The sequence below is a fragment of the Phodopus roborovskii genome, unplaced genomic scaffold (genome assembly GCF_943737965.1).
Source record: "Phodopus roborovskii unplaced genomic scaffold, PHOROB, whole genome shotgun sequence".
Taxonomy (NCBI): Eukaryota; Metazoa; Chordata; class Mammalia; order Rodentia; family Cricetidae; genus Phodopus; species Phodopus roborovskii.
In genome coordinates this window covers 247,392-271,195 of record NW_026125711.1, presented here as the reverse complement: position 1 = coordinate 271,195, position 23,804 = coordinate 247,392, and the positions used below count along the sequence as shown (strand labels likewise).

At 39.7% G+C, this 23,804-nt stretch overlaps 1 protein-coding gene across 1 annotated transcript; it reads left to right on the top strand.

Annotated features, from left to right (window-relative positions):
* The first annotated feature begins 700 nt into the window (after positions 1-700).
* LOC127217531 (protein S-Myc) lies at positions 701-2,130 on the top strand. Its single transcript, XM_051178534.1, has one exon. It carries the CDS (start codon positions 819-821, stop codon positions 2,121-2,123), a length of 1,305 nt encoding a protein of 434 aa, XP_051034491.1. The 5' UTR covers positions 701-818; the 3' UTR covers positions 2,124-2,130.
* Positions 2,131-23,804: the final 21,674 nt, after the last annotated feature.

Here is a 23,804-nt window from a genome sequence, read left to right as displayed (position 1 = left end):
CTTAGCCCAAGTAGATTTTCCGTGTCTTTTAATTGGAGAATTAAGATTATTATACTCATTGTAAAAACTGGGTAATAACTATAATTTTATTCTTCTTGTTTCAAATATTCTGAGTTCATTTCTTCTCTCCTTTTACAAGTTTTGTGTTTTGTTGTACTGGTAATGTTTGATTCCTTTCCTTTTCTCATTTGCATGTCTACTCTTATAATGGGATATTTTCATTCTGGAGCAGTCATGTTTCTGCCTGTTTCTTCCTCTTTTGAGTGGAGGTTTCCTTAAGCACCTCTTTAATGCTCGTCTGGTGGTCCTGCATTCCCACAATTTGTGCTTTTCTGAGATCATATTTTACCTTTTATTCTGGAGGGTAATCTTGCTGTGTATACTAATCTCGGTGGAAAGTTGTTTTCTTTGGGGACTTGAAAGGCATCATCAGTGCCCTTCTGTCCTTGAAAGTTTCACATGAAGTGACAATCATCTGTCTGAACCTGGTGGGTGGATTCAGAGGAGGGTGGAGGAGGAAGGCACAGGACACGATGCTCCTGGGAAGATGCTCCTTGGAACTGGGCTGGAGCCAGGAGAGCCCTAGTTGGGCACAAGGGCAATCAGACTGTAGCCACCAGGAGGACCCATCTGTTCCTAAAGCCCACCGGAGGTCCCAGCACAGAAAAGCATCAGATTGGAAACTCCAGTAGTCCTGTAGAGTACTGGAAGTTGGTTGAGCCCCACACCCTGTGTGACCCCCACGGGACGGAAGCACCCCTGTACTAAAAAAGAGCTGAGAAGAAAGAAGTGTTTAGTCGCCAGCCAGAGACTAACGGATGCTCAGCTGCACTACATCCACCATGCCTGGGATGATCTGCAAGAACTCAGACCTGGAGTTTGACTCGCTGAAGCCCTGCTTTTATCCGGAAGAAGATGACGTCTACTTTGGCGCTCGCGACTCGACGCCTCCTGGGGAGGACATCTGGAAGAAGTTTGAACTGTTGCCTACGCCTCGGTTGTCACCTAGCCGTGCTTCGGCGGAGCACAGCCTGGAGCCAGTGAACTGGGCCACTGAGATGCTGCTGCCTGAGGCCGACCTATGGGGCAACCCGGCCGAGGAGGATGTTTTTGGCCTGGGAGGACTCCGGGGCCTCACCAGCAACCCGATCATCCTTCGGGACTGCATGTGGAGTGGCTTCTCCAACCTGGAGAAGCTGGAGAGTGCGGTAAGTGAGAAGCTGCCAGACCGCTATGGGTCCCTGGCTGCTGGCCCCAGCACCTCAGCCCCTGGAGCGGCAGCCACCGCCAGCTCTGAGGGCCACGCGCGCAGCGGAACCGCAAGTGGGGGGCGTGGGAAAGCCGCCTGGCTCACAGAGCTCGCCCACCTGGACTCGGAGTGCTTGGACCCCGCTGTGGTCTTCTTCCCAGCGAATAAGCGCGAGTGGGTGCCTGTACCGGCCATCCCAGCCAAAGCCGGCACTGCGGGAACTGTAGTCAGCTGTGGTGAACACCAGGCCTTCAGTGCCTCCCGAGAGGGCATCCTGAGCAACTCAGGTACTGAGGAGGAAGATGAAGAGGAAATCGATGTGGTCACGGTGGAGGAGACCCAGTGCTCTAAGACTGTCACCAGGCTCCCCACCGTGGCGCGCCCTGAGAAAGCAGCTTTCGGCCCTGGGCGCGCGCAATCCAATGAGCGGATCCTCAAGCGCTGTATCCTCATTCATGAGCAGCACAACTACGCTGCACAGCCTTTGCCCTGTGTGGGCAGGGAGGACACACCGCCGCACAAGAAACTCAAGAGCGCTGCTTCACTAGGGTCCCTCAAGTGCGTCCTCCCGCTGAAGCCCACGAGATTGGGTCCACGCAACTCACACTTAGAGGACATTGAGCGTCGCCGCAACCACAACATGATGGAGCGACAACGCCGTGACAGTATGCGCTCCAGCTTCCTGAACCTCAGGGACCTTGTGCCTGAGCTGGTGCACAATGAGAAGGCAGCCAAGGTGGTCATCCTGAAAAAGGCCACCGAGTACATCCACACTCTGCAGGCTGATGAGTATAAGCTCCTGGTGGAAAGGGAGAAATTGCATGCAAGACAACAACAGTTGCTGAAGAAAATCAAACACTCTAAAACATACTGAACGTTTCTTTAATATCTTTAATGGACAGTCACTGCTACTTTGCACATGTTGACTTGATAACAAAAACTACTGTGTTGACATTAACAATGTTGGTTTACCTTCAAAATGGTCCCTTGTCAAGTTTGGAGCTGGATAGGGGGCAACTCATGGAGTTCTAGTGGGGCCTTGCAAAATCTAGGAATAGGATTCTAGGTGACTTCTTTCTTTCCTCTAACCTCAGTGATGGCCATAAAGGGCCAGGACAGTTGGCAACATTGGAAGGCTATTGCAGTCATGATGACTCCAAGATTCCAGAGTCACTTCTCCTTTTTATAGGAGTGATTACATTCCAATAGATGCCACAGGAATGGATTCGTCTTTGGATGTTCTTGGGGTGACATTCCTGTAAATTCCATAGACTGCCCCACCAAGAGGTCAGTATTACACTGGAAGTTCACACCTAAATATCCTAATAACACCTCAGTGCTTGAGGAGCATGTTTTGTATACAGATATATTGTCCATCTCCGTTAACGTACTGTTCGAATTCTTACACTGTCTGTACTTTAGTATGATGCTGATCCGTAACTAAATTTGATATTTATGTTCACTTATGAAAATGAAGAGTGAAGGTTTTTAGTATATATGACTTTATCGATTTTTGAAGTAAGAAACTTTTTAAAAACAAATTATAAATGTATATGTATATTCCCATTTCTCCAAGTTTATGTATTTATGTTAGTGAATTTGCCCATGTGTGATGTGTACAAATGAGTGAATGCAAAGTTGTGTGCTTAATTTCTACAAAACATGTGCACTTTGAAATACCTCATGTTATTATGAAATAAATAGCAATTAAATAATTTTTAAAAGAAACTTTCTGTTGAGAGAAATGCTTTTCAAGTACTTATTTTACCCTTAAATGTGATTTGCCATTTCTGTTTCACAGATTTTAATATTCTTTCTCTGAACTGCACTTTTGGTCATGACATGGCTGTAAAGGGGTTCCCTCTTGATCAGATCCATTTGAAACAAACACCTCTTGTACTTGCATATTCACGGTTTTCATAAAATATGGGAAATTTTGTGCTATACTCCACTGAACTGGTTTAATATACTCTTTGCCTTTAGCTTACCATCCTCAGGTATGTCAGCGAGTCAGATGTTTGGTCTTATAATGGTCTCATAAAGATCTTATGTCTCAGAGATCTGTTTTGTCTTCAGTCTTCTTTTTTCACTATTCTTGTGTGAAAATGTGATCACATTGTCATGTTCAAGTTCAGATAATCTTTTGTCTGTTTAATCCAGCCTATTTGGGCTTTCAATATTTTTAATGTATATTAAATATACCAAATAATGGATTCATTGTAACATCTTTATATGCGTATATAAAGTAAAATGTTAATATTTAACATCTACTATCTTATTTTGGTCCTTTCCTCATACAGTAATTAACCTTCAATATTTCTGTCTTTTCAAACCTTGGTTCTACATATGACAGAAAACACTAAGCTTATTTGTTCAGCATTACAATCTCCATTTTCATACCAATAATGTAGCTTCATTCATTGTATGGCTGAATATACTTCATTGTGTATATATATCTATCTTTTAAAAATTTATATAGATGATTTTATCACTTTTATATGGCTTCTCCAAGGTGTTATTTTTATGGTGGTATTTATTTTTATTTTTGTGTTTGTTAGAGAATTTAATACATAAATGTATAATCACACTTCCCTTATTCATTTATTATTGGTCTTAAACTAGGACAATTCTTTGACCTGGCTTTTGTGAACAGTGCAACAATGAACATGGGGATCTGGGGATGTGTTCTTCATGGGAATGTTGGTTCTTTTGAACACACACACACACACACACACACACACACGTGTTATGGGGATATCATAAATAGTTCTACCATTACTCCATATTAATTTCCATATTATATGAACTACTTTGCATTACTGTTGAAAGTGTAATCAGTGTTCTGTGGTGATATCTTGCTTATACAAATAAAGCCTTTCTGAAAGTCAGAGAATGGAACTTTCCACTAGCTAACCATAGAGATCTGGAGGACTGTACAGAGAGGCAGGAAGTGAGGTAAGTGGGCACAATCAGAATATAAGCAGGGAGGAACAGGAATTTGTTTATAGTCTCCTGAGACACGAAGGAGGTAAGGTGTGATGGTGGCTTGCTCCTTCTCTCTGTTCTGTCAGCATTTTCCTATATATCTGATGCCAGATTTTTATTATCTAGACCAATTAAGAACTACATTTACAGTGTTCTGTGATGGGTATGGATGTATAGCCTTCTCTACTTCTTGGAAACCATCTGTTAAATTTATTGGCCCATTCGGTGATAGAATTGCTTATTTTTCAGTCAGTGTTTAACTCTATTACCTATTTGCGTATTATTGACAGTTATATATTTTATTGAAAGAACAGTTGGCAGAGATTCCTCTCACTTTGAAGGTTATATATAGACTGGTAAATTGATTGCAATGTTTTGAGTTGGATGGAATCCTAGTTAAACATTCTATTGGAGAATTATTCAGAAAGTTGTTGCATATGCTTATATCTTAATGTATTTTCCTATGCTCCTTTCAAAGTTTCTACACACATGTTAAAGGCATTCATCATTTTGAATAAAATTATATATAAAATAAGAGAAGTATTCCACATATGACTAGTTTTCACAGCATTTAGTTGTTATAGAGGCTATGTTTATGAGACTTTAGTCAAAACCAGGTATCTATAACTTCATGGGATTGTTTATTGAATCTATTCAATTAGTCTACATGCCTGCTTTTGTGAAACGACCATGAGTTTTTTTTTCTATTATGACTCTGTAGTATGATTTCAAACTGGCTTTAGGGACATAGTCAACATTGCTTTTGATTCCTTCAGGATAACATTGACTTCACAGTCTTCTGTGATTTTATAGGAATTTTAGGAGTTTTATTGTTTGGTGTTTATTTTCTTCTATTTCTATGAAGAATATCATTGGAAATGTTAAAGTAATTACATTCAACCTATAGATCATACTTTTTAATATTGCCATTACATGGTATTAGTTTGCTAATTCATGAGAACACATAATCTCTTCATTTTATGATATCAAATTCATTTTCCTTCTTCCAGGCTTTATGATTTTCACACACACACACACACACACACACACACACACACACTATGGCTTCCAGTTTAATGTTGTTATGAGATTCTTGCGTTTTGAAGTGGGTGTGTCTCTGTTTCTTGTGCCTTTTCTTCAGATTTTTCCACGTCTCTCTTTTTTTGTTTTGTCCAAACCTGAACTGTTAGTTTTTATTTTGTCTCATTATACTTTCATATTACATATATGCATCTATTTTATACTATATTAATCACTCAGAGACTTATTTGTTTCTAATGAAAGACAGAAAATTGTGGATCCAGATTGTAGAGGAGTAGGAGAAGAACTGGGAATAGTGGAGGAGGAGAAACTATAATCTGGAGATATGTGAGTAAAGAATCTATTTTTATTAAATGGGTAAAAATGTAACATGTCCTACTCAATTGTTGCACTAGACACTGACAGTGAAATAACTACAATGCACTTAACATATTTCCTAACTACCTACTACTACTCATTTTTGTAGCTCAGATTCACTTGGTTCCAATTTGGTGGGCTCATGGTTCCAAAAAATATTATCTTTACTTTTTGATTTTTTAATTTATCATCACATAACCTTTCAAATATATTCTATCTGTTTTAATGTTGCTAAATTATTTCTAATTTATATGCTTACATCGTTTATATCTTCATTTTGGTTAGTTTCATTAAGAGTTTGTCAATATTTTTGAATTGTTAATTCATTATTTCATAGCATTATTCATTTAGATTTTTTCATTAATTTATACCAAATTATATCTTTATGTGTAGTATGGTGCTTGATTTGCTTTAGTTTGAGATACAATATTTGATTATTTCAGTTAAATGATTACTTATAACTCTGTAATGTCTCACTAATCTGAAATTTATTATTCAATATCTACATTAACATAATTTCTATAGTTTTCATATCACAAATTGTGCTATATTCTTCAAAAAGAGTAATGGAATTCTGAAAAGAATATATATTATATATATGGTAGATGGACTATATGAACATATGTTAAAAAACATTTGATCTATGATCTATTGTTCTGTTTTTTCCAAAGCTTTATTTGTTATAATTATCCTTTAATTTTGGGGTAAGTGAATATATCAGTTACTGTGATTTTTGTTGCTGTGATAAATTACCATGACAAATACAACTTACAAAAGGAAGGGAGTCAAGAAAGGTATGTCAGCAAGCATTCAGCAATAGCAGCAAGCTGAGAGATCACATCTTCTACAACAAACATAAAGCAGAGAAGGCAAACTGGAAGTGGGGTAAGGCTATGAGCTATATCAAATCCAGCTCCCAGTGATGTTATTCCTATAGTAAAGGTGTACTTCCAGAATCTTACATAAGCTTTCCAAGCAATACGACCAAGTGGGTACTACGTATTCAAGTACCTGGGCTTGTGAGGGACATTTCTCATTCAATCTACCACTGTGGGTTTATTAAGTACATGACAAATAAATAATAAATAAATAAATAAGACAAAATAACAAGTAACAAGTCATTAATAAACACAATAGAGAGCAAAAGACACTTAAACCATCAAATAGTTTGCTATTTATGTTATTGTCAACTTGACACAAACTAGTCATCTTGGAAGAGGTAAACACAATTAATAAAATGCCTCCATCACACTGGGTCCTCTGCAAGAGCAGCCAGTACTCTTAACCTCTGAGCTATTTCTCCAGCTCCAACACTATGTAATTGTTCTACAGGTTGTTGTAGTTGTGATAAAGACATTTAACTTTTGGCATTTTAATACTGTGTAGAAAATTCATCCCCATTTAACTTTTCTTTTCCATCGAAATTTTAAAATATAATTATCTCAATTATTTGGTCTATAAGCAGAGTACTATATGAGATATTACAATTTGTGCTTCATCCTCAAAGATTTAAGCAATTCTTGATGAAAAGCTTTATCTATTATGCTTACATTTTTACTCATTCTTATATACTTCTTTGCAGTTTTATGATTTATTCCATTATATGTCTTTTTTGATAAGTTTCTTTTTTAATTAAATAATTTATTCATATGTTATGTATTAGTGCTCTGCATGTAAACACGCATTCCAGAAGAGGGCATTAGATTCTATTATATAGATATTTGTGAGCCACCATGTCATTGCTAGGAAATAAACTCAGGACCTCTAGAAGAGCAGACAGTGCTTTTAACCACTGAGCCATCTCTAAAATCTGGGATACATTTGTTTTTGCCAGGTTTAAGGGAGGTAGTTTGCAGTAAATTCTCTCCCTTTGTGTGTGTGCTATTTTTTCCTTTGAGGAATATCTTGTGTCTTCTTTACTCCCAACATGTACTTTCATCAGATATAAATTTAATGATTAAGAATTACTTTTTGTACTTGTAAAAATATATTTTTTCCCACTGAGCTTCATGATTTCAGATGAAAAATATGGTATCATTTAAATTTTCCTTCTTTCATTGGTTAATATGACATACATTTCACTCATCTCAATTGCTGAAGAATGTAAAGGAGATTTGAGTTTAAAAAGGCAGATATTTGGTTGTTCTTATTCTTACTATTTCCAAGGGTCTTTTCTTTGTTCAGTTTTGTTTTAAGTGTATATACCCTCCATTTTTTTATATTGAGTGATTTAGGTTGATATATATTTTTCACTTCAATCCATTATTTTGTCTATCTGATAACGTTTTGCTATACTTTTCCATTTTAAAGTTCTCTTTAGTCTTCTTTCTTATTTTATATATTGTTTGAAATTTATATTCTTTTTAAAGAGTGCTTACAATTATTTATTGATTACTGTATAAAATATAGAATAATTCTAATATGTGTAATCTTTTAAATATATATTTTTTAATTGTTCAAGTTGTGATTAATTTTCATTTGTATCTTGAGCATTTTGTGTTTTGGTATGATAATTGGAATTCTATTTAATCTTCTCGTTTTATATAGATACTAATCCTGTTTAGGTGTTTCCTGATGTTGCTAGAGTTGAAAAACATTTAACGGCTCTAGTTTTTTGTGTCATAGAGATGTGAGGCAGAAAACTGAACCATATCAAATCACTAGACTAGAGAGAAACTAGTCCTCAGTTGGAACCTGCTGACATTGTTTTGAGGGAGGAAAAGAAAGCTTGTCAAGTTGTCTTCTTCTTGATTCCTTATTGGTGGATAGGAAGGTGAAAAATCTGCTATTGTGGTTAAATAAGGATCGGGATAAACAAATAGGCCTAATAGATGTTTATTCAGGGAGAAATAACTTACAATCTAGACAGATGAACACCAGCAAGTTCCACCAGATGCTCTCCTCTCTGCGACCCAACAGCAAGAGAGCATTCCCCAGTTCCTTCTCAGACCTCCTTCCACAGGTTACTTCCGACCCTAGCTCCACCCTCCAATGGGCATGGTCAGTGCCACAAAAGGAGACAAAGTGAATATCCCACTACAATCTGCTTTTTCCATCAGCCTTCTGCACCAATCTAACAGGGTTTCATGATACTTCCCTGTTTCTTTCTGTCATAAGACAGGAAAATTCTTCCATATCTGCATCATTAATAATATTTAAGGAGAGGAGATAGAGCCCTATCTGCTTATCCTCTGAAAAGGATGGAGAATACTCTGCTTGCTGTGATGATTAATGACAATTGTCAACTTAAAAAACTCCAGAAACACCTGGCAGATAGGTTTCTAGGCATAGCCTTGGGGTTGTTTGATTTTGTTCAGATAAAGCCCACTCTGTGTGTTACCATTCTCTAGACAGGCAATTCTGGGCTATATAAATGGAGAAAGGCAGCTAAGCAGAAGCATGTATTTATCCTTCTACATTTTCTGATACAGTTTGTCCAGATGTTTAAAGCTCTTGTTGCCTTGATATTTCCTTGAATTGTGACCTAAAATACATTCTTTCCAAACCTTAAGTTTCTTTTGTCAGAATATTCTTTCTCAAGAAAGAAATTAAGATACATGCTAAACCCTTCCAACCTCACTCCACAAAGGTAAATTATTTTTTTCTTTCTCTTCAAAGGGGAATAAATGTCTTGCTTGTATTCATTGAAACAGTCCTGCTGAGGAAACAGAAATAGGGCCTGGGAAGAAAGACCGTTTCCTTGTTTAATCACATCAAAACTCATTTGATGATTACTTTCTGTCAGTAATTTATTCAATTGTACATTTTAAAAAAGTCTTGTTAGTTTTCCCCTTTATCAGTGTTTTGCTAAGGGAAACAGGCTTTTCTTGGAAGTTTATGTTTTTGAAAATTTAACTTTTAATTGATTCTTTGTGACTTTCATCTCGACCCCACTCTTCACCCCATGCCTTCCCATTTGTCCTTGCAACCTACCCCTAACCCAAGATAAACACAAAACAATCAAAAGATGAGAAAAATGTCATTGTGGAAGCTGAGTGTGACACAGTAGTTCCCACAGTATACCCTTTAGCCCACATATTTTTAATTGCAAGTGATCATTGCAATAAGTCATTGGTTTTATTTGAGGCTTCTGGTTTATGATACATTACAGATACTGGGCCCTCACTGGGCCTTCTCTTGGATAGTCTGATGTTGCCTCATGACATGGGGATTCTTCTGCTTTGGATCTGCAGGACTGGTCTCTTCACTCGCTCAAGCAGATCACAGAAGGGGTGGATGTTGGTGTGGGCCAATTCACAGCCCTGTTTCTAGGCATGGGTGAGTGCTGCGTTGGCCAGCCTGGTAAGTCTCTCTCATCCATACCACCAGGGTAAGCTCTCCATCACCACCCTGGTTAGCTCATCCTATTTAGTACAGTACAAAGGGGAGTGGGTGGTCATTTCTGCTGCTCTCACACCCTCATGGCTGAGTCACCCACAATTACAGCACCAGGGTCAGCTATATCAGGTAAAGTACAGAGGCCACTCAGCCCAGTGCTGCAGTTGGTGAGAGTCAGGGCCAGTTCTGTTGTTCTGGTGAACTCAGGGCCAGTTCTCCCACCTGCCACAGACACGAGGGATGAGATGAGGGGCTTCTCTCCCTTGCCCACATGACTGTATGGCAGATAGGGAGTGAGGCCCGATCTCCCATGCTCATTTTCTCAGGACCAACTCATACCCTGACCCTATCTATGGGGTCAGCTCTACTGAGCTGCCCAGGCAAGGTACAGGGAGCACTCTCCTGAGTGCTGCAGCTGGTGAGGGCAGGGTCAGTTCTTCTGCCTGCAGCAGGTGGTGAGAGATGTGGGGAGAGTGAGGACATCTTTCTCACATCCTTAGCACTGCTGCCCAGACAAAGTGGTAGGGGGCAGCTCTCCTCTCACACTTTCAGGGCTAGCTCACTAGTGCCCCCACCAGGAGAATCAGCTCTACTCTTCTGTCCAGGCCAGTTTTAGTGCACACTCTCGTAAGAACTGAGGCTGGTAGAGGGTAGCATCTCCTGCCCACTGCAGGAGGTGGTACAGGGACAGTGGGAGAGGGCATCTTTCCTTCTTCCTTGCCACCCCATGGTAGTCAGGGTTTCAAGGCCAGCTCTCCTACTCTAAGAACTGCAGGACAGTCTGACCACACCCCAGTCAACAGTGTCAGCTTGGTCATGCTGCCCAAATGAGGTACAGGGTCTTTTCTCCCATTTTCATGACTTCAGAACCAGCTTTCTCTTTTGGGAGGAAGAGGGAGCATCTATCCGTCACTCATCCTACCATATGGCAGATGAGGGACAGGGCCATATCTGCTATGCTCAAGTTCTTGGGGCCAATTCATCTGGGAGGTATGTTCCAGTTTCTCTATCTCCCATTCTGTCCCTGTTTGGCTCTCTCTTTCCATCCCTCCTTCTCTCTCCCTCTTCCTCTTTCCTATTATCTCTTTTGTCTGATTATCTGCCTGTTACCATTTGGCATATTTAGGAAACACTAAAGAGAAAAATGGTGCATACCATCATGACATTCCTTAAGATCCTGCTTCCTTAGGCAAACCATCTTTATTCTTTCTCTCTTCAGAAAATTACTTTCCTGCTTGGTCTAGGGACTTTTAATAATTGTAAGAGGGGTTATCTGGGAGTAATGAGGCTATGCTTTGTGTCAGAATTCTGTGGACCATGTTAATACTCAGAGTGAAAACCTATACCCTATAATATAGGTTCTCAGCATGAGAGTATCTATGGGCAACATAAGACTCTAAGGTCTTTCCAAGAAATGATAAGAAATGATGTACTTACTCTATTCTAAAGAACATGAAGTAAATGATGAACGAACATAGATTGGCAAAATATGAAGATTTACGGAAACCAATATAATACACACACACACACACACACACACACACATATATATATATATATATACAATAAAATGATCTTTATATAAGGAATGATTCTACCACATTATTAAATCAGAAATAGTGAGAAAGTCAGTCAATGAATTAATTGTAACAGCATGCATTTAAATATTGTATACAAATTAAGGAAAGGGTAGCTCCATTGTTAAAGTGTTTGCAAGCACAAGAACAAGAACTCATATTTGACCGATAAACCCATGTTTTGCTTTGTTTTTTTTTTTTTTTTTTTTTTTTTTTTTTTGTTGTTCAGGAGCTTCGGTACATATTTGTAATTTCAACACCGAGGATACAGAAATAAGCAGATCCGTGGAGCAGTATTGCCAACCTAGCACAGGATATTAGGCCAGTTCAAGACCGTGAGAGATCTTATCTCAGAAAAAGGTAAAGAAACACATCCTATTTGCAAGACATAAGTAAATCAGAATAGAAAGAGCTACAAGCTTCCTTGCTCTTGGCTAGCTTTCTTAGTGATGTAAAGGTACAACATAGGCTACTGAGGGACAAAAATTATTGCAGTTTCACTCAACTGTGAACAGAGTCAGGCAAGGAAGGCCTCCTAGTACAATAGTTGCATTCCTGCTACAGTGGTAAACATCTGCTATATGGTGTTATATTAGGCATGAAATTGTTCTTTGTGTGTGTAGGGGGGAGGGTGGTTAAATAGCTCTTTCACAGAGGTCACTTATGGATAATTGAAAAGACAGATATTCACATTATGATTTATTACTAGCAAATTTACTGTTATGGAGTACCAACAAAAATAATTTTATGGTTGGGAGTCACCACAACACAAGGGTTGCAGCATTAAGAAGCTGACAAACACTTCCCTAAAGAATTTATGCCAAGTACATTAAAACTGATTAAAACACCATGGCTGGGAAAGTCATAGTTGTTAGTTGCAAATTATTACTATTGCTTTGATATATAGGTATTTTGCCTCACTGGCTTTTAAATATTTTTGGCTGAACCCGTAGATCAATGTTTTTCTTTGCTTTGATCAGAGAAGCTTCTGCTTACAATGGTGACAGCTAATGGCAGAGATTTTCAACTCTCAAACTACTGAAGCTAAATTGCTCCTAAGTTCTCAGCCCTAGATACGGCATCTATATCACTAGTTGTCAAAGTACTGATGGTATGTTCCTTTTACGTGCCCATTTCTAAATAAGACATCCATGTCAGCCTTTCCAAACTCTGGGAACATCTGGAAAGAGGGGTTATAAAAAATATAATAGGCAGAACTTGGAAGAATGCTGTGAAAATCCATCTTCTGAACATGGCATTGTTTCTAGCACTTTCTGCCAGCCTTGGTCCCATAGCTGCATCAGCCCCAAATAACAAACAGAGATGCTATATTTTCTATAAAGCTGTTGACCTATTACTAGTGCTCCTTATTTTCTAGCTCTGTCTTAAATACTAACTCATAATTACCAACATATGTATTTCTATGTAAGACTCTCATTCTCTCCTCCTGAGATCATATTGATAATTCTCCCAGAATATTCCTTGTCTCCTAGTCACATCTATGTTGTTACCTATAGGCCAACAGTGCATTATTAATTAACCCATAAGAGAAACATATTTATAGAATGAAATCTCCCATCATGGCATGGCTTTTGCATCTGTGAACTCAAAATGTTCAGTAAACACAAGGAAATTGCCTTTATTTGAGCAAGTAACCTCACATCCATTCATGCTCATGCAAGCAATCATTATTAGGTACATTGAGTTAAGATAAAGAAAAAAATAGAATTCATGAACATAGGAGAAAGGAATTTGGTGTTATAGGGAAGATGATGGAAGAAAGATTTTTCTATGAGGGAGAAGACATATAAGAGGATATGTGCAGAGAACTAGGGAACACAGTCTCTTATGAATGGCATGCTAGGTATGCCATCAGGGTAGATAGGATTCATTTCAATATAGAAGAAATTGACTTAATTTAATAAGAGCACATGATACTAATATAATTTGACTTCAACAACCTTATATATTTTAATAACTGAATTTATTGTGAGTTTCCCACAGTTACTGGTAAAAGAAAAGAAATGTGCAAAATTTTAAATAATTTTACCAAATACAGTACACATGAAAGAACTCCATGTGCAAAGATTTTTCCTCTCTCTATAATGGCATTTAAGACCTTCTGCAACCAATACTTTCTACTTTTGGTAAGTGGTATCTATAGAGAAAATTATCCATGTCTTTTTGATTTTTGCATCTGGAGTAATAAATACTTTTTTATTGTTTTGTTTTGGTTGAGTTGGGTTTGGTTATGTTTGATTGTGGTTTTTTGAGACAGAGTTTCTCTGTGTAGCTTTTTAGCCTGTCTTGGAACTGGCTCTATAGACCAGGCTAGCCTCCAACAAAAGATCCACCTGCCTCTGCTTCCTGAGTGCTGGGGTTAAATCTGCCACAACTGTCTGGCCCAAACAATTTAGAAATATTTGAGACATAGCAAAGTTAAATTAAGATACATATAGAAAGTTAGCTTACATGTTTAAACAGTAGCTACATATACACATACACATAGTACCGGGTAAAAGTAAGAGAGAATAACCAGAGTGTGACCTCTGACTCTCATGTTGCAGCAAACAGAGTGGACATATAAAGAGACAGAGTATACTTAAACTGAGAGTGACAAGAAAGCAGATCCAGTGTGGATTGAAGAGGCAAGGTTTTAGTGAGCCCTCCCAGGCCCTATAAGGACACAGCATTACATAAACAAGCCATTTGAAACAGAGCCAGTGAAAGGAAAAAGTAGAGAAAAAGAAATAAAAGGCAAAAGTAAATTAATTATGTTTGGCAGCCAGGTTTGTTGGCATAAGCAGGCTAGACCATCTCTCTGACTTGGCATGTAGTGGGCCAACCTAAGGCTAGGCAGCATGGTTAAGATGGCGGTTGCCATAAACACATTGCTGACTGTCAGAAATTAGACCATTTTGACATATAAATTTGCTGTCTTTTTTCTACTCAAGTGAGGCAGAATGATGTGTGAAACCAACAGGCCAGTATAATCCAAGAAGCACAACATTCAAAAAAGACCATTGTAAATGTGACCAGTGAATGTAATTATCTATGGACAGTGCTACAGTACAAAACCTGAGAGAACCCGCTTGGGTCTGAGAAAGGAATGCACCAGTCATTATGTGTGGTGCTATGGCACAAAACCCAAAAACCTCATTCTTGCACTCTTGGGATGAAAACAATACTTAGAGATCATCATGAGCTGCCAGACCACAGTGAGCCACTGACATCTGAGCAGAGAAGAAACAGGGTGTTAGCACAGCTGCATGAAAAAGAGGAAACCACCATCCTAGGCTGAATGGCATCCCAGAGATAGGACAAAGAATAGACAGAGACATTTTGAACACGAGCTTAAGATGTCCAGTGGAAGAGGAGTTTCCCAGGTGGAGGGAGGATCCCATCCTGACAAAGGCTTAGCCATGATGGGAAGAGGAGGGAAACAGACAAGTGAAAATAGCATAGGCTACGCTTTCTACTATGAATAACTAGAGGGTGCCAGTAAGGAAGCACATGCTTTGATATGGGGGGGGGGCTCAGCTTCCATGAGAGAGGCAGAGAAAATCTCGAGCTTCCTAGAGACTACGAGAGGATTGGATAGGCATAGACTGATTTTGTGGTCCCTCAAGCACAAATCACAGGCAAGGGCTCTCAGAGCCAGAGATAATTGTTACCAAGTATTGGGATTTTGACCGGGCCTAAAGACCAATTTCCTGATATGAGTGCTGATTCATGGAACTATGGGTAGAGGGACAGAATGAGGGACAGGCTCACCAGACATGGTAGTGGTGAATGGCAGAATCCAGAGATCCTTAGTTTGAAAAGTGACCAAGTTGAAGGTTACATGGTCCTGGCATACCTCAGACTGCCACTGACAAGAGCAAATGCCAGCAGGATAACCTGCTGAGTCACATGCACCAATGTTAGGATAAAGCTTCAAGGGAAACTTAGGGGACCTGGAATGGGGGATCATGGCAGATTCCATGGCTGGTGATCGAGGCAGAGGAACAAAGAGTCCAGGCAGAAGACAGAGCTTAACTGATAATTTTATTAGAAAGGCAAGTGGGGGAAGGAATGAGAAAAGATGTAAAGAGACACAGAGATGCAGAGTGGACAGAAGAGAAAAGGGAGAGAGGAAAAGTCCTGTCTGCCCCAGGGGAACAGTGGCAAGTGAAAGCAGGAGGAGAGCCAGAAAGAGAGGAGAGCAGAGAGGAAGAAGAACCAGTAAGAAATCTGGAAAGAGAGCCCAAGTGAGCAGGGTCTGTCTTTTAAAGGGGTCCTTCACACCTGTGTGCAGACTGGTACTCCTGGTACCCTAGGGTGACCAGAGTACTGCCTGATTGCATTCTACCTGGTGACAGGGCCAGGCCAGCATCATGCCTGCATACTTACAGTGGCCACTGGGGTTTCGAGATAAAATGTGATTTGTACTTATGACTAAGGAATGGATTTGGGGCTGAATGTTCACAGGAAGAAGGAAATCATAGTGTTGGCCCAAGATCTGCTTAGTCTTGTGGGAAATTTTGCAGAAAAGTTGGAGAGGCCACAGAAAAAGGTCTGCTTTGCTACAGATCTGAGTGTGATAGGATCTGGGGATTGGCCTTAGAGGAATGAAGGGAGAAGTGAAGATTTGCAGTTAGCCCATCTATTTCTTTGGTTAGGGTGGTCTATAAGCTAGCAGGGAATACCTGCAGCTGTGGTGGCTGGGATGAAGCAATGATTGGGGGGGGGGTAGTAGAGCCTATGATGTAATGAGTTATGTTTTCCTCCTGCAGCTCATCTTGTCCCGCCTCCGCACCAGCCCTGAGTGCTGAGATTCTGTATTTGATGTAATGCTGTTGGCCAGTTACTTGTTTCTTATCGGCTAGCTCTGTCTTAAGTATAAACCCATCTCTGTTTATCCATGTATTTCAACGTGGTCCAATTTTTCCCTAGAGCCGGTGGTGTCCTGCTCTCTCCAGACTCTCCATCTTGACTCCTCCCTAGCACTTGCTCAAATCCTCCTTTTCTTCTAGTCCCACCTATCTTGCTTTCCCATTGGCCAACAGTGCTTTATTCATTAACTAGTATGAGAAACATATTTACAGAATGAAATCTCCCATCATCTCCTCTTTTCTGTCTAAAAACAAGAGATTTTAACCTTAACATAGGAAAATATATCACGTAACAGTTATCAAATAAGAATCATAGATAACAATATTTAGTCCATTAACATTTAGTAAGATTTAAGAAAATCCATCATCTTTCCTATCTTTCTGTGTCTAAAGTCTATGTAACTTTTCTTTAATCCTAACTAAGGAAAACTATAACCATAACTATCTGTCTTCAACTCCATCAAAGAACAAAGAAGGATAATTCATATCTCTAGAAATGACTGAGACAACTCACTGCCTGGTCAGTCACCCGATGTTCTTCTGTAATGTTCCATCTTGAGCTTATAGGCCATGTTGTTTCTGGCAGACTCCTCAGCAAAGGAGGAAACTAAACTGTCCAACTGTATTGGCAGTTTGTCAGTCACTTTTCTCTGTGTCCTGCAGACTGTTTGGCAGACTCTTCCATGAAGCAGGAATTCTGTAGCAAAGTCCATCTTGAATTAGCAGTTACTTTCCTGTGGGTCCTGCATGTCCAGTTTATATATCATAAATTCAGCAGTCCAGACTAGAGCACTATCTTGTCTAAATGGCTAGTCTTGCCATATTGGAAGTAACATCATAACATATTTCTTCAATGCCCATCTCCCTTTCTGACACAGGTGGTGTTGCCAGGAGCATTTATGTCTCACCGTCAAGAAAAACCTTAAACCATTTTAAATGCCATATTCTGTAGGTCTTTGAAAGGTTTGAAGAATGCCTATTCATCTCAAATACATCTCTACATATCTAGAAATCCTAACTCACCTACCTATAAGTTTTGACTATTATAAGTAACTATTTAAAATCTGAACTAAATTATACATTACATTTTTAAATGAACTATATAAACACAATAACTTAACAAGAGGAGAAATCCACACATCACAAAACTGACCTTAAATTGTATCAATAAATGAAAATCCATTCCAAAAAAAGTATTCATATCTATACCATAACCCCCTTTTTACCTTTAAAAAGATTGGTTGTGGTCATTAACCATTTATAACCAGCCCCATTTAAATGAAAACAAATATTTCTAAACAATATTTGGGAATTTGGGTGTCTTTCCTTCCAAACTACTTCATGCTGATTTGGGGCACTGCCTTGGAGATCCTAAGAAGATGCAGAAATCCTGGCTGTAATCTGCAAGGCTGGTTTCTCCCAACTGTTTTGAATGTTGGATCACCTGGTACATTGTTTCAGGTTGTCTGGCTTGATCTAACCACATTAGTCTGGAAGGAATACACAGCTTTTCATTTTCTGTGGGAACAAAAATAGAAATCCTATTCCCCAGTAACATGTCCTTAGACTTAAATTTTGAAGTCAAACATTTTCAAAATATATAAATTGAATTAATCCAGCAGCATTTCCTTTAACAATTTTTTTCCTCTGCAGTCAAATGATATAAAGACAATATAATACTATAGAGTATCCAGATTCTCTCCATCTTTACGTGGCTTTTATATTAGTCTTTTTTTTTTTTTTTTGTCTTGTTTTTTTTTTTTTTTTTTTTTTTGATAATAGTATTGGAACTTTTATTTTCCATACATGAAAGGACATACCATTTTCTTTCTTTTTTTTTATACCCAAGTCCATTTAAATGAAAACAAACAACATTTATAGAAAATATTTGGGAATCTGGGCGTCGTTCTTTCCAAACTACTTCCTGCTGGTAAGGGGAACTGTCATGGGGGATTCTAAGAAGATGCAGAAGTGCTGACTGTAGTCTGCAAGGCTTCTTTGTCCAGCTGTTTTAAATGTAGGATCACCTGGCACTCTGTTTCAGGTTGTCTGGCTTGATCAAACCACAATAGTCTGCAAGTAATCCACCACTTTTCATTTTCTAAGGAAACAAAAATAGAAATCCCTTTAGCTAGTAACTTGTCCTTGAACTTAAATTTTGGAGTCAAAGCAGTATTTATTTATTTATTTATTTATCTTTAATTTATTATTTTACATGTTGATCCCAGTTTCCTCTCCCTCTCTCCCTTTTACCCTCTCTGCCCCCTCACATGCACCCTAACCACCCTCCCCTCCCATCCCCCACCCCTATTCCATATGTAGGGGAATGCCATCCAGGTGGGGTCATGTAGATCTGACAGGTCATGTGAAGGTGGGACTAGGGCTTCTCTCTTGTCTCTATGTTAAGGCAGTTATCCCTCCATGGGGGATGTGTTTGCAAGGTCCTTTTCTGGATCAGAGATACACCCTGGCTCCACTGTCTGAGGTCCCTTAGACTGCTCAGTCCTTCTGGCTGAAACCCATATTCAGGGGGGCCTGAGTCAGTCCTACGCTGGCTTCCCAGCTATCATTCTGGGGGCCCTTTAGCTCCTCCTTCTTCAGGTAAGCTGTCATTATGTGTTTCTGCAGCCTGGTCTTGTCCTCTCCATATGCATCTGGGTTCTAGTTCGACTCAGTGTTTATGTATGGGTGTTTGCTTCTGTTTCCAACAGGTATTAGATTAGAGCTCCATGGATAAGTTAGTTGATGATCTCACTATCCGGGAAGGTCATTTATGGTAGCTATTCCAGGGATGCTCAAATTGTTAGTTGGCAGCAGTCTTGTAGGTCTCTAGACCATTCTTTTTGTTCAATTTTATCTTCAAACCAATATTGGCTCCCTCTTTTATGTTCTCTTTCTCTCTCTCTCTCTCTCTCTCTGTCTCTGTCTCTGTCTCTTTCTCTCTCCTGTCTTCTATTCCTAACTTGGCTCAATCTTCCTAGTCACACGTGCTTTCCTCTCCTCCCTCTCCCTTTCTCCTACTTCTCTCTCCATTCACTGTCCCCCCACACTTCCCCTGTGCTCTGGGGGACTTGCCCTTCCTGCTTCTGTGAGGGACTTTATATGTATCTCTTAGAATACACCTTGTATCCTAGTTCCTGGGGTGGTTTGAATCATAGGCTGGTGATGCTTTGCTCTAGGTCTAAAATCCACATATGAGTGAGTACATACTATTTTCCTCTTTTTGTGTCTGGGTTATCTCATTCAGGATGGTTTCTTAATGTGCCATCCACTTGCCTGCGAATTTCAAGATACCATTAATTTTTCTGCAGGGTAGTATTCCATTGTGTAGATGTGCCACATTTTCATTATCCATTCTTCAATTGCGAGGCATCTACGTTGCTTCCAAGTTCTTCCTATTACAAATGATGCTGCTATGAACATAGTTGAACAGATGTCTTTGTTGCATGGATGTGGATCATTTGGGTATATGCCTAAGAGGAGGATTGCTGGGTCATGTGGTAAACTAATTTTCATTTTCCTGAGGAACCACCGTACTGATCTCCAAAATGGCTGTATGAGTTTGCACTCCCACCAGCAGTGGAGGATTGTTCCCCTTTCTCCACATCCTCTGCAGCATGAGTCGTCATTGATGTTTCTAATTTTAGCCATTCTGGCAGGAGTAAAATGGTATCTCAAAGTTGTTTTGATTTGCATTTCCCTGATAGCTAAGGATGTTGAGCACTTTCTTAAGTGTCTTTCAGCCTTTTTGATTTCTTCTATTGAGAATTCTTTCTTCAGTTCTGTACCCCATTTTTTAATAGGGTTATTTGGTGTTTTGTTGTCTAGTTTCTTGAGTTCTTTGTATATTTTGGAGATCAGCCCTTTGTCAGATATAGGATTGGTGAAATCTTTTCCCAGTCTGTGGGCTGCTGATTGGTCTTTTCCACTGTGTCCTCTGCCTTACAGAAGCTTCTACGTTTGAAGAGGTCCAATTTATTAATTGTTGCTCTCAGTCTCTGTACCCCTGGAGTTATGTATAGGAAGTGGTCTTCTATACCAATTTGTTCAAGGGTACCTCCTACTTTCTCTTCTAAGAGGTTCAATGTGGCTCTGTTGATGTTGAAGTCTTTGATCCATTTGGACTTGAGTTTTGTGCATGGCGATAGACATGTGTCTATCTGCAGTCTTCTACACCCCCTAATCCGATTGTACCAGCACCATTTGTATTGTGCCAGCATCATTGTATAATTTTAGCTGTTTTGTCGAAATCAGGTGTTCATACATGTGTTGGTTAAAAGCAGCATTTTTCTCAGTTTCTGCTTTGCTAAAGACCAACAGATATTTGGGCGGCTCCTTTAAGGGAGGTTTCGAGACTCAACATAAGGGGCAAGAAACTGCATGGCTTTTAGGAAACTCTGCTTACAATTCATTGGTGTGTACTAGAGCTGGCAATGGCAGTGACCACATCTCCAAGCCAGCAGCATGTTGGCTGGGTGCAGCATAGACCAAGGCAGTGAGCACAGCTCTCACTGCTGGCTGTAAAGGTACCTGCCATCTTTGATAAACTGCGGTAGAAACAACTACGAGTTTCATTTCAGCAATGTTGTTTACCAGATGAAGACTTGTGGCCAGAAAAAAGACAAATATTTGCAGTAAAGGCAGATTCACATTAAGAAAAAGCACTAAAGGGTTACAATGTGTTCTAAAATATATGTAGGCTTGGACCATCAAGTAGTCTCAGGAGTTCTGAAATATTGCTGCTATCCAGATGAATAGAATAGCAGGCATTAGAATAAGGGCAAGTACCTAGGTTAAAGGTTTGGGTTATTAGACAAGATTCAGTAGTTTGTAAGTCCTCAATCTTTAATCCTGGCTGTCCCCATCACAGTGAATTGTCAGTCTAGTTAGTTTCTATCCCTATGTTGTAGTACAGTCTAAGCATAACCAGTAATCCCGACTGATTTCTCACTGGTAGTGATGAACTCTATCCCCAAGGTCCCTTCCTGTGGCATGGAGTCTGAGTCCACAGGTTTTTCCTTTTTCTCCAAGGCCTTTTAAGGAATATTTCAAGAAGCCTCAGCTCTATAACCCCAGTTTTAATAGTGGAAACTCCATTGTTTCTGGAAACTTGGGGAACCTGCTATAGGATATGCATAGAGTTGTAAACTCTGTATTTCTATTTCTGAAGAAAAATTCCCATTTTTCCTTTTCCCCATACAATCAGATATTTATAGTGGGCATCAGTGAGCAAAGTTCAGGTTGGAATATTAGTTATTGGTCTGTAGTCACACTGGCTAATACTTTCCCTGTATCGGACTTCCTCAGTTTCCAGTCCAGGCCTGAGGACAGTGGAGGGGGTTGGAACATGTCCCTGTATTCCTATCCATAATGCAAAACATGGGTCTCATGGGAAGTAGAGGGGAAGGGAGTGAAAGGGCCCTGGGACCAATGAAACCTTCATTTCAATGGGAAATAGTCCAGAGTCAGTTCACTTGGCTGCAGCATCTATGATTTTTCCTTTCTTGAACTGGGTGTGGTAGATCCATGGTGGGATACCAGCTACCTTCACTATCATAGGAGTAGAGATCACCACCTTGCAGGTCCCTTTCCAGGCTAGTTTTAGCACCACTTGGCTATTTGCTTGGTCCAGATAGTATCACTGTACTTGAGCAAGGCGAAGCTTGTGGTAGACTCTAAGGTCAACTGGCCTTCTGAAATAATTCAATGAATAGGCTATTTGGAGGACTGGAGGATCTCTAGTGACAAGAGAATGAAATGATTAGAGAATTCTGCCAACTGTTGGTCTCTGAGCCCGGGAAGCAGCTGGGAAGGTCTTCTAAACAATCTCATAGCGGGTAAATCCCTCCCTATATTGGATGCAGCAGGCTCAAGGAAATCAAAGGAAGGAAGCCTATCCATCCTTTGCTGGACTCTAATGAGATTTTTGTTAGACTTTCACTTAATGTCTTACTTATTCATTTTGCTTGTTCAGAACTCTGAAGTCTGTATCCACAATTTAAGTTTTCAATTTATGTCTAAAGCTTTAGCTAATAATTGAGAGGTTTTGGCTATGAAAATTAGGTCATTCTTGCAACAAATTGCTAGAGAAGCCAAATCAGGGGACCATGCATGAGCATTGTAACTACTATTTGAGAAATTCTTGTCCTGATGGGAAACAGTTGTACCACCCGGAAAAGCTATGCATAAAAAGTAGCAAGTATTTTTATCTTCTTCCCCAAGAAGAACAGACCTTAGGAATGTCAGTTTCCCAGACATCACTATGCTGTTGTTCTCTCATTCTGACTCCTCCCTTGGTCAGAACTCTCTGTTTTCGAGTCAGTTGAGCACAAACTGGCATCTGGGTGAGCTGTCTCATACTAGGCTGTCCATACTAATATACTAACACGCCTTTTTAATGTACTTTATTTGTGTACAAACAGATGAAAAAGTTTTTTTGACCTTAGATGAGTAGCCTGGTAAAGGTCAGTTACCAGAGTTCTGATAACTGTTTCTGGGGAATGATCTTCCCCTCAGGTGTCCTCCATCATCCCGTGGGTTTGAACTGTCCATTTCTTTTTTACCATGGATTTTCAGGCAGCACTGGGTCATGGTAACTCATCAGAACATCAATAGGCCCCACTGGTCTTTAGAACTATTTGTCTGGAATCCAGGTCAGAAGCCTAGCAGCATAGGACAACAATTTGTAGGGGAAACCAAATAGCCTCTATCAGGGCCAAGGTTTTTTAATATCTTTTTCCCCAGCAATGAGAAGCCTTCTTTCTCCACCGATCATACCATGGACATTCCTAAAAGTAAAAGCTTACAAAATGATGTTTATATAATAAAGGTTCTTTTCCCTATCTGAGAGTGTGGATCAGACAAATCACTTCTACTCTTTGCACTGATGTACGTGGCTTGGGTCCAAATCATTTCAGTTAAAGTAATTGCTGCAGTTCCAACGTACCTGGTTTCATCTTTCATCTCTTGACAATCATGGATGATCACCTGAATCATCAGTACACAGGGTAGCCAATTTAACAGTGAAGGCAGTGGGTTTCTAAAATTAGACCTGAGGGTGGGCCAGGAATAGAGTCTGGTCCTGGGACACTCAGTCATTAGACAGCCAATGTTCTGCTGCTCCGAGGAAAAGGGCCTCAACCATGTCACGAGGTACTACAAGAATATGATCTTGGCCCAGAATTAACTTGTTTCTGTTTCTTTCTTTGCCTGGTTGTTTCCTTTTTCATTTGACCAGCAGCAGCTGTCACATCTCTTAGATGTGACCCATGGCTACAGGGAGCAAACATTTGGAAAAGTATGTCATAGGGCCTTACCATGGACCCAAAGTTTGAATTAAAATCCCTTTTTAATGTACTTTATTTGTGTACAAACAGATGAAAA